The 17877-nt window shown below is 34.5% G+C and overlaps 1 protein-coding gene across 5 annotated transcripts in view; it reads right to left on the reverse strand.

The window, feature by feature from the left end:
- Positions 1–298: 298 nt before the first annotated feature.
- CREB1 (cAMP responsive element binding protein 1) overlaps positions 299–17877 on the reverse strand; it is a 100370-nt gene continuing 82791 nt past the window's right edge. For 3 of the 5 annotated variants that reach the window (XM_007501848.3, XM_056807188.1, XM_016425119.2), the window contains one exon: positions 299–6668. In XM_007501848.3, coding sequence (XP_007501910.1) covers positions 6524–6668 — 145 coding nt within the window. In that variant the 3' untranslated portion in view covers positions 299–6523. Of the gene's footprint in view, positions 6669–7878; positions 7990–11334; positions 11431–17877 lie in introns of those variants that run through there. The other 2 variants (XR_008913938.1, XM_056807187.1) reach the window with 2 other exon arrangements.

Genomic DNA, 17877 nt, shown 5'->3' on the forward strand with positions numbered 1-17877 from the left:
CCAAGGCAGAAGAGTGGTAAGGGCTAGGCAATGGGGGTTAAATGACTTGCCTAGGGTCACCCAGCTGGGAAGTGTCTGAACCCAGGACTTCCTGTCTCTGGGCCTGACTCTCAACCCACTAAGTCACCCAGCTGCCCCTGAAAGATTTCCTTTATATACTTCTTTTAGCACTTTTTTTGCTCACCTAACAAGATTAACAAATATATGTATATATAAATCAGAGAATAGCCAATGTTGTCAATGCTGTTTTAAAAAAAATTTATGTATAACCTCTACCCCCAAAAAAGAGACTTATAAGCATTTTTAAAAGCATGTTTATGTGACTGCACATAAATGTTGGTGTAAAAAGGGTATTATGATAGTTTATACCACAAAGATTACAGTAAGAAAAAGCACTTCTTTATGACAATTCACAAATTCACAAGGATCACTTTAATATACAAAGCAATTACTACCATTCTGAAACACAAAGCAGCTAATATGTACATAGTGTTAATAAAATGCATCATAACTCAGTACATTTTTTTTTACATAAAGCACAAAAAAGATTTAAGTAAAAAAAAGTTAAAACAGGGATGTTTCTAGAATGTAGGGAATTTTAATAGAAACTTATTTTCCCCATTATAGTTTTTTACTTTATAATCCACTCCAAAAGAAATATTAAGAGTTAAGATCAATACCCTGTTTTGTGCTGACTGTTTTGGGTAAATTAAGAAATGAATGGAAGTAATCTTCACCTCGATTTTCTTAAAAAAAAATCAAGACAAACAAAAAAACCAACTCTAGAAACTTCCCTGATCATATTCTTTTTTAAAAAAGTTTTAAATTATGAATTTGGACTAGAAATCATTCTTTTTTGGTGATAACCAACATGTGAATAAATCAGGCAGAGACAACTTTACACAGAAAACTGATAACCCAGCACTCTTACTCACCCCTAATAAATCCATACTAGCAGGAAATATTGAAGGTTAGACATAGGCAGTTCTACAATTTACTCTCCCAGTTTTAATATAAATAATTTTATTACATACATAAAATGGAGTGGCATCTGGATAAAATACACATTCTATAGAGCATTTTACCAATTAACAAAAAATAAAATAAAGTCCCCAAACACATGATAGACTGCTTCATTTGGCCAGTTAACATAAGACCTTTATTTCAGGGATCTCTAATTCTCACCAATTTCAAATCATCTTAGATGTACCTTCCCCCTCAGGCAAACTATTCAGTTGAAGCTGAATCTAGAAAATTCCATGCTTTAATAGGGCAAACATTATAAAACATCTACTCCAAAGTATGTTAACTGATTTACTTATCCCCCTTGTCCTTTCAAAGACATTTCCTGAGGACTGCTGATTTTTTTTTTTGTTGGTGAGAAAAAAAATCCAAAATTTTCATGATATACTAACCCTCATTTCCCTCCCGCCACCCCCCCAGCTAGGACCTGTACCCACAGTACCAGAATGCAGCAGACAGGTCAATATTTTTCACTTCTGTGCTAAACAACTCTGCCTGTTTATAATATCAACTTACTTTCCAGGCTTCATTGTATTTTTTAAGTTTTATATTTTTTAAAAAATAAATTTCAAGCTAAAACACCTGAAATACTCTCATTCCTTTCAAACTGTTATCTGGTCCCTCTTAAAATCTGTCTGCCCCTGAGGACACATACAAAGGCTTAAGTTACATTCACTAAATAATGTGAACTTATCATAAAGCAGATGAGACAGATGGAACTTCAGCACCCTGTTTAATTTATTTGAAATCCTCCCAAACTGGCTCAGCTTAATGATATGTTCAAGCCTCTCTCCTAATCATTGTCTACAAAGTGAAGGAAACCAGTTCCTAGTACATATACTTATATCAATTGCTAAAGTCAACATTAACAATATTCAGGACATATACCCAGGTCAGGTCATCAATTCATCTTCATTGCTGTTGAACAAACCAATTCTAGTTGTGCTTTTTACAAATGAATGAACAAATTATTACATGCACCTTTGCCTTTATGTCAATAAATTTTTATTTTTCTTTCCTTTGCATTAAGCTTTTTCAAATGTATAATCAGATTTAGACTCAACACAACCAATTCAGAGTAAAAATTAAGCACATTTTATTTGATTTACACAATGACAAAAATCTTTCCCAATCTCTTATATAAATGCAATTCAGATGGTTAATTTGGTATCATATCGACAGTCTTAATGTTGGGGAAAAGTCCCACCAAAAACGGGGGAAAAATTTTGTCAGACAGAAAAAATTCAATTTGCTACATGTTGAAATAGAGTAAGATAGGGGTTGAGCCAATCCAATCTTTATGTTATTAGTGGCCCTGACAAATCTCCTACCTTAGCACCTAATTGTAAGGCTAATCTCAAGGAACTAATATTTCAAACAACAAAATGTCTTTTTAAAAAATAGTCACATGATTTAATCATAAGGAAGAGAGAAAGATGAATAATCTGTTCATGATTACTTGCTAAAGAAGGTTCTCAGTTGTTAATACCCAAGTTCCTAGAAATTGGGTAGTTTTTTTTTTTTTAAAAAGTGCATTTTATACCAAACATTTACAAAGAATAGAATGTAAAAAGAACCCAAATAAATATACAACTTTTGTGTCAGGTCAATGGAATATAATCCATTAACAGTTTTCAGGGCTACATAAAAGGAAAGAAAAGCTCCTTCCAAAACTAAGAAGTTGTATTATTTCCACTATTCCTGAACCCTGAAATGACTTCAAAATTTTAACTTTAAGATACTAGGCTTACTTAAATTGAAAAATGAAATAACCTTTAAATTGTCTAAATAACTAGAGCCCAGTTTGTGCTGGTGACTGGCTACAACTGCTTCTAAAATAAAATTTGATTTAATTACATAAAGAAAAATCTAGGTTAAAAACACTTCAAGTAAGTAAAGTATCCTTGTTAAACCAAACACTGTTGTTTTTTTCCTAAGCCTTTGCATGATTTCAAATATTACCTCTACTGGTGTATACCCAAGTGGGGATTGGGCCTGAGAAGAGAGAAAATGTCAGCCAGATGACTTCTCCTTAGATATAGCCTGCCTGACTGGAATTGTGCTTTCAGATAATAGCAATGTTGCTCACTATCATCAAAACACCATTTCGGATAACATCTTGCCTAAACGAAATTGTTAAAATCCCTCCCCAGAATGGTTAAGAAAATCAGTGGTTCTTTTTCAAAGAAGTTTTCCAATTTTTTTTTAAACCACTGTAATAGCTGCCAGAGACAAAGCACACAAAAAAATACTTTAGGGGGAAGTTTTCAGGCAAGTACAAACACAATTTATAAGTATCAGCCTAAGAAAACTAACAATAAGAAACAAAATAGTTGGAAGAGTAATTAGAACATAAAAAATGCAATCACGAGTGCTGGAATAACACAATCCAAACACTACTAAAAGGGATGCAACAGCACACAAAAATGTACGAGCTGTATCTGACCTCAACAGACTATAATACTCAGCATTCCTGACTTAAAGAGCTCTCAGAGCTTCAGATTATATACTGTGTGTATATATATATATGTACATATTATACATATGCATTTTCCAAGAATATCTAAATTAACAGAGCACCTCTGACAGTATCACAACTGCCAGTGTGGTACTTTTATTTGTAAAATAATGAAAATAAAATAAATTTTGAAACCAAATTTTTGTACTGTGAACATAATGGATCTAGCCCTTTCTAACCTGCACTTCTGTTAAACCCTACCATAGCCCCCAAACTCATGAAAACTGTAAGATATATAAAAAAAAATCCCCCCCCCCAACACATTTAATCTGTCCTACAGGTAAAAGTGCCAACAAGCCCTAATTTGCAAAGTGAGCAACATCAATTTTGCTATTTTCTACAACATATGTACAGATTCCTATGTTTTCTTTCCCTTTTGGCCAAAATGAAGAGTAAAGCATTGATTACTGATAGCCACATGTATTCTTGGTTAAAATGATTTCAATGTGGGTTTCTTTTAAAAATTACTTTCAGGATAAAAAGACCCAGATTCCCCAATTCTTAATTATATGCTTAAAACAACCAAACTTCTCTAAATTTTGTTTTAGAAAACAACCCAGAGAAAAGTAGCCTGATTTCTATTTGTGGAAACTGAAGTCCTCAAATATATCCAAGGATCTACAGTAGGTTCATCTCAAGAGCATACAATCTTTTCTACTCATCACTGTGTTGTGGATTTCAATTCAGTGTTACTACCCTTAAGGTGAAAAGAGGTTGGTCATTCTCCATGACCCAATAAATAATCATTAATATGACTGCCATTATTTACCAGGAAAAAATAGGCAAACTGTCGACTAACTTCTTAATAAACTTTAAAGTACCAATTTTTGTAAAATATACCTTTGGAGGGGAGAACCCATTTTCTAGACATTAGGCTATTTACAGTTTGTAAATAATTTTAATAGAGTTCTGTATTTCATCACTTAAGTAATAAATAATTTTATCATGAAAACAAGCCCATGGATTCACCTAGTTTCTTCATTAGAGCCAAAATAAGGAATGGTGCCATTCCTGAGAACTGGTACACAAAACTGGTACATTAAAAGGCCAATTAAAAAAATGCATTATTTGTCCAAGTAGCTCAGTCAGGTAGAACACTAGACTTTTAAGCTGTTTGAAAGCCTTGAGAATGTGGTGAATGCATCCACATTTAAAAGCTATATCACTTTAAAAGCTACATTCTTTATTGATGGTTCCCCCCCTCTGTTTACATTAAAAAAACAACCCACCCCAGCTATGACAATAAGCCGTTTATAGGTTAAAATATTGCTTTTCAAAATTGATCCAGTAAAAGCCGACATGACTTTTGCATTTAATAACAGTCTAACACAATTTGATTTCAAATGATGACCCAAGACAAAAACACTAACCCTACAAGTTTTAGCATTTCTTAAACTTTCTTAAAAAACTGAATGCAAAATCATAACTCCAAATACTGTGACAGTGATTTTAAGCTAATATTAAAAATTTCTTCTAATTCATATACCTACGTTGAGAGGGTGAATATTGATTTATCTCAGGTAGGTTTAGTAAAAATAATTTAACAATGAATACCTCAAAGAAGTATTACATAATTATTGTGTGATTTGCACATGGCTGCATATTTCTTATTTAGGAGTTTAGACATGCAGCTACTTTATCAAATGACAAAGATCACATGCCATATGGAAAGCCTTAAATATATTAATCTTTTAAGGCAAAAATAAAAATTCAGGACTTTGGTTATTTTGAATGTCATTTGTGTATTTTTAAATGAATGAAACCCAAACATTCTAATAGTTTACTCTTAGACATTGTGATGAAAAAAAAAAAAGCACGCATAAATTAACACTGATGCTTTTCATAATGTCCTTATAACATTTTTACAGCTTTCATTGAAAAAATTCATCTGATGTGAACTTATACTTAAATGACTATTTTCATATTTTCTGTAACATTTATTTTCATTAATGATATAGTATTTTATTTTCTCTCTTTAGCATCTTGAAGGCTTTTTCGGTTATGATAAAATGTTAAGTGCAGGGGGAAGAGCAGGTATTGAAAAATTTAAGAAATAATAAATGATTACTGTTCTAAGCCATGGCCATGAATACTCATAAAAACTCTAATATAAAGGGGCTATCCTATTTTTTAACAGTTCTCTTCACTAAAAAAATTAATAATGCCTTAAGTAAAAAGCTCTTCACACCTGGATTTGTTAACTTTGACTTCATTTTTGATCCATAGGCTGTGCTATGCCACTCACTTGGTGACTTCCTTCAATGTATTCAAAATACAGAACACATAAAGAATTGCAATTATGAAGGGAGTGACCTAAAAGAGAGCCAGCCCCCAAATGTTTGACAGGTATGAACAAGTTTTTAGCACTGCAGAAATTAGAGAATAGAACATACACAAAAAACTGAATTCCTAATTTTTTTTCTATATATAAATCCTTCCTTTTGGGACATATCATTAGCAACAAATTTAAATAATTTACAATGAATACAGGTCAATTTGGCAATCAAAAACTTCTTCATTGCACCTTACTTACTTTCTGCATTCAGTCCAGACGATACTTCAGGAGGCTGGGGGGAGGGGTGCGTAAGAGGAAAGGGAGCACTTCTGTTGCTAAGGCAATCAAGGAGCTTAGCACAAACCCTTGAAATCATTAAAAAAATTCTTCTCATTTCCCCCCAACAATTCAACAAATGAACAAATTAATAGTCCTTGAAGAGTACAGAGGAGATGAAAAACAGAAGTCTCTTCTTCATGATCAGGAAGATGACAATTTCTTGGGGTGGGGAGAAGTGGAGGCAGGTGTCTGAATATTCACAGTTTAATGCAAAGCACAGATGAATGAAATTCTGTAGTTGCTTTCAGGCAGTTTTGCGCATAGAAAAAAAGAGAACTGTTTAGAAAATAAAAAGTTTACTTTGTCTTTCTGGCTGTGACAAACCAGTCATTTTCTTCACCTTAAAAGGTGAAAATGAAAATCCAAAATTAATCCGATTTGTGGCAGTAAAGGTCCTTAAGTGCTTTCAGCTCCTCAATCAGTGTCTTGTTTTGGTTCTCAAGCACAGCCACTCTGTTCTCTAGACATTTCACATATTCCTTTTTCTTCCTACGACACTCACGTGCTGCTTCCCTACAAACAGGAGAAATCATTTAAAAATAAAATCCAAAGAAGGCTCTCTGGGAGGAGGGAAGATGAAGGGACACAGAAGGAAAGGTAGGTGATTAAAACTGAGGCATACCATTAAAAATTCATTTCAAATATATTTAATAAAAAGTGTCTTAATGGGCATTCATTTTGGAATAAAATAGCTTTGAAAATATTTTGAAAAACAGTTCCATGAGGTAGACATTCTTAAAGACACAATGAAATAAAAGGAGCCTAATAATGTAATACTACTTTTACTTCACAACCACCAGCTCTAAACCACTTGGGCCATCATGTCCATTAACCTTGAATTCTGGCAGCATGCACAACCCTGGGCCATCTCAGAGGTGAACTTTTCCCTAACCCTGCCCAGAACCAAACCTCCACCACCCTTACTTTTTTGGCCACCAGTCCAAACCTGATGTTATATCTCAACTCCTTTATTCAATCTCCTCTTTATGTGTTGTCTTCCCCCACTATGTTAAAACAAACTCCTTGATTACTGTCTAGTATTTGTTTCCCCAGGGCTTAACACATTACCTGGCACATAGTATTTGCTAAATAAGTGCTTGTAGTATTCAATTTATCAATGAAAATATTATATACAATGTAAATAATAGGTAGCATAGGGAAAAAGTTTGGTCACCACCATTACGACTTCAGAAAAAACCTTTCATTTAGAAACCACCAAACATGTCTCAAATGGTTTTTTCCCTTAGCCATCCCTGTGTTAACACTGCCTACTTCTCCAATTTTCTCTCTCATTTTGGCTGTGGACCTCTGATTTCATTGGTATTGGGAACTCCTAGGGCAGAAACTTCCTCTAATCAATGTATATCTTCCATGGTCCTGGCAACTTCTAGTCTTGATAAGAGTTGTCTGGTGCATTGGAAACTTAGATAACTTAATCAGGGTTCTCAGATGTGGGCCTTGAAATCAAGTTTTTGTGACTCTAAAGGTAGGATGTCTATCCACTATACAATATTGTCTCTCTTTCCCCCATGGCAAAAACTACGAATTGCCCCATGAGGCTTAAAGGTTCTGACAGACCAGCATTTACTCTAACTCTAAAACCTGACAAACAAAAGTGAAAAATACTTGCAACTGAAAATTATTCTTAGTATTCAAATTTCCAATTTATTCCAGCACATCAGGGTAATTCTTTAGGTGTAAAAGTACCTGATCTTGGTACTTGATAGCAGAAGAAGCATTGATCTTGGAGTTAAGAGAACTGTTTTGAGTGCTGGCTCTGAGAACTGAGACCTTGGGCAAATCGCTTATCATCTCACTGCTTCAGTTTACTCATCTGTAAAATGGGGTAATAATAGCTAGTATTTATATAGCTTATATATTCAAGTTTGCAAAGTGTTTTATTATCTCACTTTTAAAAAATCCTCACAACAACCCTGCGGGTGGGTGCTACTATTAACGTCTTTTTACAAACTGAAGCAGACAGAGGTTAAGTAGTGACTTGCCCAGGGTAAGTGTCTGAGGCCACCTTTGAACTTAGGCCTGTCTTCCTGTTTCTTAGGACCTAGTGCTTCATCCCCTGTGCCAACAAATGGTGCCCAAATTGTATTACTTATCTTGCAGGGTTGTTGTGAGGAAAATGTGAAACCTTACCACAGTACCATTAAAAAAAAAAAACCACAACAGTACCTAGCACACAGAAAGCACTTAGCTAATACTTGAATTTAATTTGAATACTTTAAAGGGTGAATAATATGATTCCTAAAGTCTCTTTTAAACTTTTCTCTCTCTGAACTGTTTCTGTCTTCAACAAATTCAATTCCTGTGCACAAATCAAAATAACATTCATCTTTGTTTTATTCCTCTTGCTGTATTCAACCACCCAAGGCATTAATTCTTTTTTCAGAAGGCTGGCCTTCAAACATTTGAATATAGGCACTGTTTGCCCCTGACATCTTTCATTTCATTTTCAGTCTAAACATATTCAGTTGCTGTAATTTATTCTCATGTCATACATTCCAGATCTCTAGTCATCAATGACTCTCTTAAAATGTGATCCCTTGAAAAATGTTAATTATTGCTAAAGTTTTATAAAGGGCCTCAATTACTACATTTAAAATTTTTATTTAAAAAAATTCTGTGTTTTAGAACACTTGGACTGTTTTAAGTTTTCAGTCAATTAAAATAGTTTTTTCCTTCCAGTAAAAACTGCTTGCAAGTCAGGTCTATTTTATGTACCCCCCTTAAATGAGGTTCCCTCAATTTTAAAGGACCATAGGTTTTTGTTAAATGGAGATAGTATTTTTAATAATAAAGTTAGTGACCATTAAAAAACCTCAATAAAGAAGAATAAAAGAAATTTTATGGGAAATGAATGAGCTTCCGAATTGTTTTCTCTATATCCAGTTTCTTCTTTACAAATTCATCTTAAGACAGTTGTCAAATTGAATTTTGACCACATAATTTTCCTGTTTAAGAAGCTTCTGTATTATCTTGTTTCTAGGACAAAATTACAAACTCTGTTTGGTTTATAAAAGTCTTTTGAAGCCTAGCTCCAGACTCCCTATTCTGGATGAATTAGCATCCTTCTCCTTCAGGTACTCTCTGCATTCTAGATGAAACAGCCTACTATTTGCTGTTCCAAGCAGTCCATTCTCTTATGCCTTTGAATAGGCTGTCCCTCATGCTGGGAAGGTACTGCCTCCTGAACTCTATCTTTTGGAATCCTGAGGTTTCTTCAAAGCTCAACCTAAGTATCCATTTGTGCCCATTACACTTCTCCGTCTTATCTCAGTGAATTTCATAATATTGTTAGATGACTTGCTGACATCTAAGCATTCTCATGACCAAAATCTAAAAACTCTCAAGAAATAGTTTATAAGAATTGCTTTAAAGTGAACTCTTTTCTAAAGGGCTATCATATTTTTCTAAAATTACTTTGAAAACCAACATCATTTACTGGTCTTTAGTTTTCAGAATATCAATCAATTGATGATAGTAGACATCGATTAAAGCACCTACTTACAATAGACAGAAGCTATGCTAGGTGCTAGTTGTAAGGGAATACAAGGACAAAGAATAAAATAATCTCTGTTCTTAAGAAACTTAGTTTACATCCTAATTGGGGAGACAATGGGTACAAGTATAGTTAAAGGCTAATAAACACTAAGGTACAAAAAATAGTTAGAAGAGATAAATACAAGGCAAAAGCAAGGAGAGGGGGGCACTAGCAGTTGGAGTGATCGGGAAAGGCTTCATTTAGAAGAGGACATCTGAGTTGCCTTTTAAAGATAGGGACTAGGAATGTTAGAGATGCTGTTCCAGGAATGGTAGCTGGCTAATGCAAAGGCAAGGAGACAGAAGACACAGTGTCTTCTGTGAGTTTGGCTCAATTATGGACCTCAAGTGTTGGAGTAATAGCCATTAAAGTTGAAAAGATGTTAAGAGCCAGATTGTGTGGGTTTTAAAAGTTAGAGAGGAATTAATTTTATTCTACACTTGATCTTAGCCAAAAGGCCAACAAGCGATGAATTAATTTTATTCTAGAGACAAGAAGCCACTAGAGTTCGTTTCGTATGGTTGAACCTACACTTAGTTATTGATTAGTGGGGAGAAACCAATTAGATTGTTACAATAATCTGAATGTACCACTTCCTGTTGTAAATCCTATCTGATCCCCTTCTAGGCTTAGAACTTCCCATCAGCATTTTCAGGATCACACATATAATTTCTTTCAGAACACAGGGGAATGAAATTTACTTGGGAAAGGACACTATTAAAAGTCATAATCTCTTCTCTACTATCTCTTTGTCGTCTCCTTTAATTTCAATTCTTAAACATGTATGGTTTAGCACTTTTAATTGGAAGGGTCTTTCTTAGAATAATCCAGGCTTAAGAAGAAAAGTGACAGTTAAATAGTTCTGCCTCTTGTGGGTTAAGTATTAGCATGACAACCACATTTGCTTTAGCAGTGGCCCATCCATTCCTTATTTATTTTGGTGCTTCAAATATAACTTAAAGGTCATCCTTTGTTGTTGTCTTTTAACATTAAAACAACAGCTTTAGGGAACAGCTGGGTGGCCCAGTGGATTGAGAGCCAGGCCTAGAAATGGGAGTTTCTAGGTTCTAATCTGGCCTCAGACACTTTTTGGCTGTGTGATTCTGGGCAAGTCATTAACCCCCATTGCCTAGCCCTTACCACTCTTCAGTCTTGGAACGAATACACAGTATTGATTCTAAGATGGAAGGTAAGAGTTTAACACACCCCCCCCCCCCAACAGTTTCAGTTCATTCTGGCCCTTCCTCAACACTATTATATTTTCTATTTCTTCCTTGTATCTTTTGTACATTTTCTTTTAAAGTTTAAACTTGAAGAATCTCCTATACTACTCAATTGGTTTCTTTAGTGTGTTTTTTTCTCTCTTGGAATTATCAATAATTATACAGTCAGAATTATGTTTTATTTAAGATTTTCCACTCTTTCAAGCCATTTCCCTTTTCAGAATCTCTACTCAGGAATCACAGCTATTATGCATTAAAAAAACAAAGAAACAAACAAACAAAAAAGATTTTCTAAAACCTAGAGAACATGTTTATTTTGAAGTCCTTTCCTTAGTTATTATGAACATCAAGACAAAATGGTTACTTTTACCCAGCTTCAAGTCATTTCCATAATACTAACCAGTTATTCCTAGTTAGTCTGAATTAGCAGAGTCAAAATTAATTTTGAAGTAGCAGCTTCCCTCAGTGCTTCTTTTCTATCTTCTCAGTGATATAACTGTCATCACAATAAGTCAAAATTAGATGCTCAGCTATTAGGACATATTTCAAAGGTTAAGACAAAGTCCACCCTCAAACTCCCCCCCCCCCCTTCCTCCCCTCTTACATTCATTACTTTTTTCTTCTGTGCCAGTTTTGTAATTAACAACAGGATAACATTGTCCATATCCTGCCAATGAAGTCTACTCACCAAATGAAATAATCTTAGCTACAAAATTAAGGTATGTTTTTTCCAAGAATGTCAATGAGATGAAATAAAATCAAGTGGTGATTTTAACAAGTTGATATAATTACTTGTTTGTGAATATACTACTATGCAGACAACTGAGAGTTAAAGGTATTGAATTCATAGAAAAACTAAGAATTTTCAAAGTCTTACTTTATTTTTCTGCTATTTACATTATTACTTTATTTAAATTAAGTATATGTAACAGAATAGGTATGCAACAACAGAATGGGTGGACTAATAAAGTAATTTAAAATATATTAAATGTTATTTTCTGTCAGACCAATATGCTACTTAATTAGCATTTATCAAATGCTTTCCAAGAGTGCTAAGGACACAAAAGCAAGATAAGAAACAGTTCCTGAATTCAAATAAATAAGAACAGGTGATAATCAGAAAAAGGAAAGTGTTTCAACAATTAAGGGGATTAGGAAATGCTTTCTCTAGGAGGTGGCACTTGAGGTGGGTTCTTGAAGCAAACTGAGATTCCTGAGTTACAAAAGTGAGGAAGAGAAGAGCTGGTGTAAAGGAAGATAGAGTGGCAAGGTCAGAGAAACAGCACATAGCCAGCCTGGTTGGCACTAAGACTCTAGGTGAGAAATGGCTCTGAATGGAGAGAATGTGAGATCCAGTGAAGGCAGAATGGATAAGACATTGCAAGTGATGTAGGGAAAAGAAGGGTCAAGAATGTCTTCCAAGGTTAGGAGCATAGGTGATTAGAAGGATAAAACTGGAAATGTGTATAAAAAAAACTGTTGTTATCAAGGAAATAAAAAAACAAAAAACAAACAAAAAAAACAAAAAACCAAAACTTCCCACAGAAGTCAGGTATTATTCATGCCCCCTCTGCCAATTTTCAAAATATCTATACTCAGTCTTCTCCCTTTCCCAAAAGAATAATTATAGCTCAGAGAAAGGTACATACATGTGTACCTACACATACACCTGCCCACCAATTTTAAGCAGCCATAGTAGAGAGAAAATGATACTTTCTCCATTGAATCAGAGAGACAGCTGAATTAGTCAGCCTCATAAAAGTTCACATAGTCCAATTTCCTCATTCTTATGGCACAATGGCACAAGAAATTGAGAAAAGTATTTTCTTGCTAGCTCTTTAGCTAGGATTAGAATGCAAGTTTTTGTACCAATCAATCAATATTTATTAAATGTTAGCAGTAAGTGCCAAGTAATGTCCCAACCATACACTGAAATTGTCCTTGCCCTCAAGGAGCTCATATTTTATCATGGGAGACAACATATCCACATAAGTATATTTAAACACACATATACACAGTGAAGGGATGGGTGGTTAATATCCATTTTATAATGTTTGGTTTTCTTAATGTTCCACATATTTATATCTTGCTTTCTCAACTATAACCCTGACAGCACGAATGATGCCTATTTCTTTTGTATTCCTCAAAGGCCCAACCACACATTAAGGGTTTAAAAGTCTGATTTATTAATAATACTATTTTCTAACATTGCTTTATAGGCTCAGTTTTCTCTTTGAAAGCTAATGATTTCTTTTCATGTTATTGTCATGATTCATAGTTGTCACTAGATAAATGGTGCTATTAAGATGGTACAAGCTAACTAGCTAGGATTTTAAATAAGTTAACATTTATATAGTATTATAAGGTTTGCAAAGCTCATATATTTACACGTTAATACAATTTTAAAAACTCTTTTTATGACATTTTGGAATCTATTATTTTCCTTCCTACCCTTCCCCCCATTCAAGAAAGTGGGTAGTATTATAAGGGTGGTACATATAATACATATTTCCCTGTTCATCATGTTGTGAAACAAGACATATTGCTTACACAAGACAAAAATTCATGGAGGTAATAAGGTAAAGAACAGTATGCTTCAATCTGTATTCAGGCTCTATCTGTTCCTTCTATGGTGGAAAATATCCTTTTTTCACTCTAAGTCCCTTGGAGTTGTTTTGGATTCTTGTTTTGCTGATAACAGTTAAGCCATTCACAGTTGCTCATCATAAATTATTGTTGTTATTGTGTACAACATTCTTCTTGTTCTCACTTCATTTAAGTCTTTTCAGGATTATTTTTGTGATCATCTGGCTTGTCATTTCTTATGGCACAATAGTATTTCATTACAGCTATATGCCACAACTTTTCCAGTCATTGCCCAAATGATGGGCATCCCTTCAGTTTCTAGTTCTATGTCACAACAAAAAGAGCTGTTATAAATATTTTAGAACATAGTTTCTTAAACTTTTTCTTTCTTTTTCTACCTGAGGAAATAAACTTAATAGTGGCATTATTGGGTATACACAATCTTATAGTTCGAGTATAATTCCAATCTTATAGTTCGAGTATAATTCCAGATTTCTCTTCAAAATGGCTGAGTCAGTTAGTTTCACTAAAAATGTATCAGGGTTCCTATTTTTCCACATCTTTTCCAACATTTGTCACTCTGCTCTCTTATAATTTTAGCCAATCTGATAGGTGAGGTAATATCACAGAGCTGTTTTAGTCTGCATTTCTCTGATGACTTAAAACATTTTTCCATATAGTTACATATGACTTTGGTTTCTTTACCCAAAAAACTGTATGTTCATATCTTTTGAACATTTATCAACTGGGGAATGGCTCATACTCTTGTATATTTGACAAAGTTTTCCATATATTTTAGATATGAAACCTCTATCCAGAAACTATCAATAAAAATCCTCCCCTATTGCTTTTCTTCTAATCTTGGTTACATAGTTATATTTGTACAAAATTGTTTCAATTTAATGTATTTGAAACTATCCATTTTACATTTCATAATGTTTTCTATCTTATTCCTTCATAAATTCTTCTATCCATAAATCTGATAGGTAGTATGTTCCTTGTTTTTCTTATTTGTTTATAATATCTTCCTTTATATCCATTTTGATCTTATTTTGGTAAATGGTATAAAGATATTGGTCTCTCTCTACTTTCTGCCAACAAGCTTTCCAGTTTTCCCAGAAGTTTTTGTCAAATAGTGAGTTCTTTCAAAAGCATGGTTAGGTTTGTCAAACCATAAGTTACTATGGTCATTTAATATTGTAATCTTAGTTATTTCTTAAAGATAACCTTATGAGGTAGGCACTATCCTTATCCTGTAGGTGAGTATTCTATATCTAAGAAAGATTTAAGTGTCACAGTTAATAAGTATTAAAACTCAGATCTTTCTGATGGTGGAGCCAGAAGGAGGCATATGTAGGATTAAAATATTAAATATAACATAAGTACCTGGTTTAAATCCCACCTGATATTAATTACCTCGGTGTCACAGGAAAGTCATGTTATCTTTTTCGGCCTCAGTTTCCTCATCTGTACACTGAACTCTACCAGCTTTGTATCTGCCCCTATAGAGCAGAAAAACTACGGAAACCTTAGTCCTATCTAATGAACCTCCCAGCCCTGCTTCATCTTTGACTATGATAGGGATATCTGAGGGGATCCTTCTCTTCAGGTGTGCTATTTGTATTTGTGGGTCAGATAAAAAATTAAGATGTTAGGAGTTACTAGCCTGTGTCTGAATTAGGAATATTTTACCTTTTAGTGTCATAGAAGTCTGTGGCACTCTACAAAAGCCAAGAACCCTTTTAAGGACCCTTACTGTAACATTTTTTAGATGAATAATATAAAACAAATAAGATGGCAGAGGAAATGAATTATATTAAAATAAAGTCACAAAAATATATCAAAAAAAAACACAAAGTCTTATACAAGAATATTCATAGCTGCACTCTTTGTGGTGGCCAAAAATTGGAAAATGCGGGGATGCCCTTCAATTGGGGAATGGCTGAACAAATTGTGGTATATGTTGGTGATGGAATACTATTGTGCTAAAAGGAATAATAAAGTGGAGGAATTCCATGGAGACTGGAACAACCTCCAGGAAGTGATGCAGAGCGAAAGGAGCAGAACCAGGAAAACATTGTACACAGAGACTGATAGATACACTGTGGTACAATCGAATGTAACGGACTTCTCCATTAGTGTCCCTGAACAATCTGCAGGGATCTAAAAAACACTATCCACAAGCAGAGGATAAACTGTGGGAGTAAAAACACCGATGAAAAGCAACTGCTTGACTACAGGGGTTGAGGGCATATGACTGAGGAGAGACTCTAAATGAACACTCTAATGCAAATACCAACAACATGGAAATGGGTTTGAATCAAGGAAACATGTGATACCCAGTGGAATCGCAAGTCGGCTGTGGGAGAGGTGGTGGGAGGAAAAGAAAATGATCTTTCCAATGAATAATGTTTGGAAATGACCAAATAAAATAATGTTAAAAAAATGAATAAAAAAAACAAAAAAAAAAACAAAAAACAAAACAAAACCACACGTAACACCAAGTTCAATTTCACAAATTCCAAGTTAGGAACTCCTAGTTAAGAAATGGAAAAATGAAAGAGGCATCAGGAATAATTCACATTATTGATGAGTAACTAGTCTTTTTTTTTTTTAAACAGATCAGGGATGTGGTTCTCATTAGCTTTCAGATTTGGTGATTTACGTAGAAAAGCCAGCATAGCAGAGAAAGAGTAAGAATGCTAGGACTGTTTTTATGATAAAATCTGAGATTAGAGGTAGTGTTAGGTAATGTCTGATTATGGAAAGGCATGAGAACTAGATATGTACCCCTTAGGAAAAAAAGTTATTTAATTTCTATTTTCTGTTTTCTGTTTCTTATATCACCATAGTATTCCCATGTACAAATGATCAAAATATTGAAAAAGTCCCAAAACATGTGGGTAGCATACCAGGCATCTTAGCATCTTGGAAGTATGATTGACATATGGATATTATATCTTGTATATTCTCTTAATGTTCATGGTATGGAAAGAGACAGTCCAAAGGACTAGCAAAGGACAAGCAAATTCCTGGGCTGGGCATTGACAGCCACGCTGCCCTGGCTCAGAGTACATTCATTTGCAAAGCACGGGTTGGATTAATCTCTTCCTCTGTGATTCTGTCATTGTCAATGCTACCAATGTAAAAACCTATATCATGTCACGTATTCATTAATCACCTCCCACATGACATTCCTAAGGTCCCCAATAAAGGCTGGGGAACATGTGCGAGCCTCCTCTTCCCTTCTCTTCCACCTCTTGTTCTCACAGGGTTTGCTCTCCCTCTTGCTTCTTACAATCTTGATCTTGCTGTGGCCTACTATGTTCCTCGTGTCTGACTGATTGACGCAGCGCAGCTGCCCTGCACATCTCCCATTAATCTCTTGGCCGAGTGGCCCATGGGGGATGTCCCAGAGTTCTCAGCTCCATGCAGGTTCTCTTGGTCCTCATACTTATAATTTCTCCACTTGCTTTCTCTTTCTAGAGAGGTAATTACAGAGCTCGCATATCCCCAGGTGTTTTAACTTGTGGTCTCTGAGTCTTTATTCCTGCCTCTCTTCCTCTGACTGCCTTGTCTATCTCACATCCATATTCCTCTAGCCTCCATTCTCCTTCTCAGGTCACCCACCCACAGATAAATAATATAGGACTCCTTGGTGGGTCACTATAATGTGTAATGTGTAAAACCTGTGAACCTTTCACCTTCACAAACAGGTGGGTAGACTCATATAGATTTCTACACAATCTAAGAGCTGTAACTCTAACTGCCTTGTCTCTAAGCTGGGTTTTTTTTTTTTTAAGGGTTCAGGGAAAGAAAACTATTTTTAATTCAAGAGATACTGTTTGACAGATGGATAGGTTCTATAAAATATATTGGTCCTCATTATCTTGCCCCATGTAAAATAAGCTCAAAATGGATACATGCTCTGAATATAGAAAGTCAAATAAAAAATTAGAAAAGAACATCAAATACCTTTCATAGCTATGGCTAAGCTAAACAAGAGACAGAAAGTTTCACAAAAAGATAAAATGGATCTTTTCAATTACAGGAAATTACAAAGCTTCTGCAAAAACAAAATAAAAAAATTTAGGTTAGAAAGGGAAATTATGGAGAGGAAAAAAAATCTTTGCATCAAGTATCAGCACTAAATGTTTCATCTTTCTCATTTGACACAATGAAGCACCTTAAGGAATACTGGTCATGATCAACTGCTCTGCAACTGAACTCTTCTATATTTACTATTCCCTTCATTAAGCATGAACTCCTAAAGGTGTTTTGCTTTTCTATTTGTATACTCAAAGCTTCCCATAGTGGTTAGTGTGAATAAATGACATTCATTAATTGCTTAATTCAA

Source organism: Monodelphis domestica, chromosome 8 (assembly GCF_027887165.1).
Source record: "Monodelphis domestica isolate mMonDom1 chromosome 8, mMonDom1.pri, whole genome shotgun sequence".
Lineage (NCBI taxonomy): Eukaryota > Metazoa > Chordata > Mammalia > Didelphimorphia > Didelphidae > Monodelphis > Monodelphis domestica.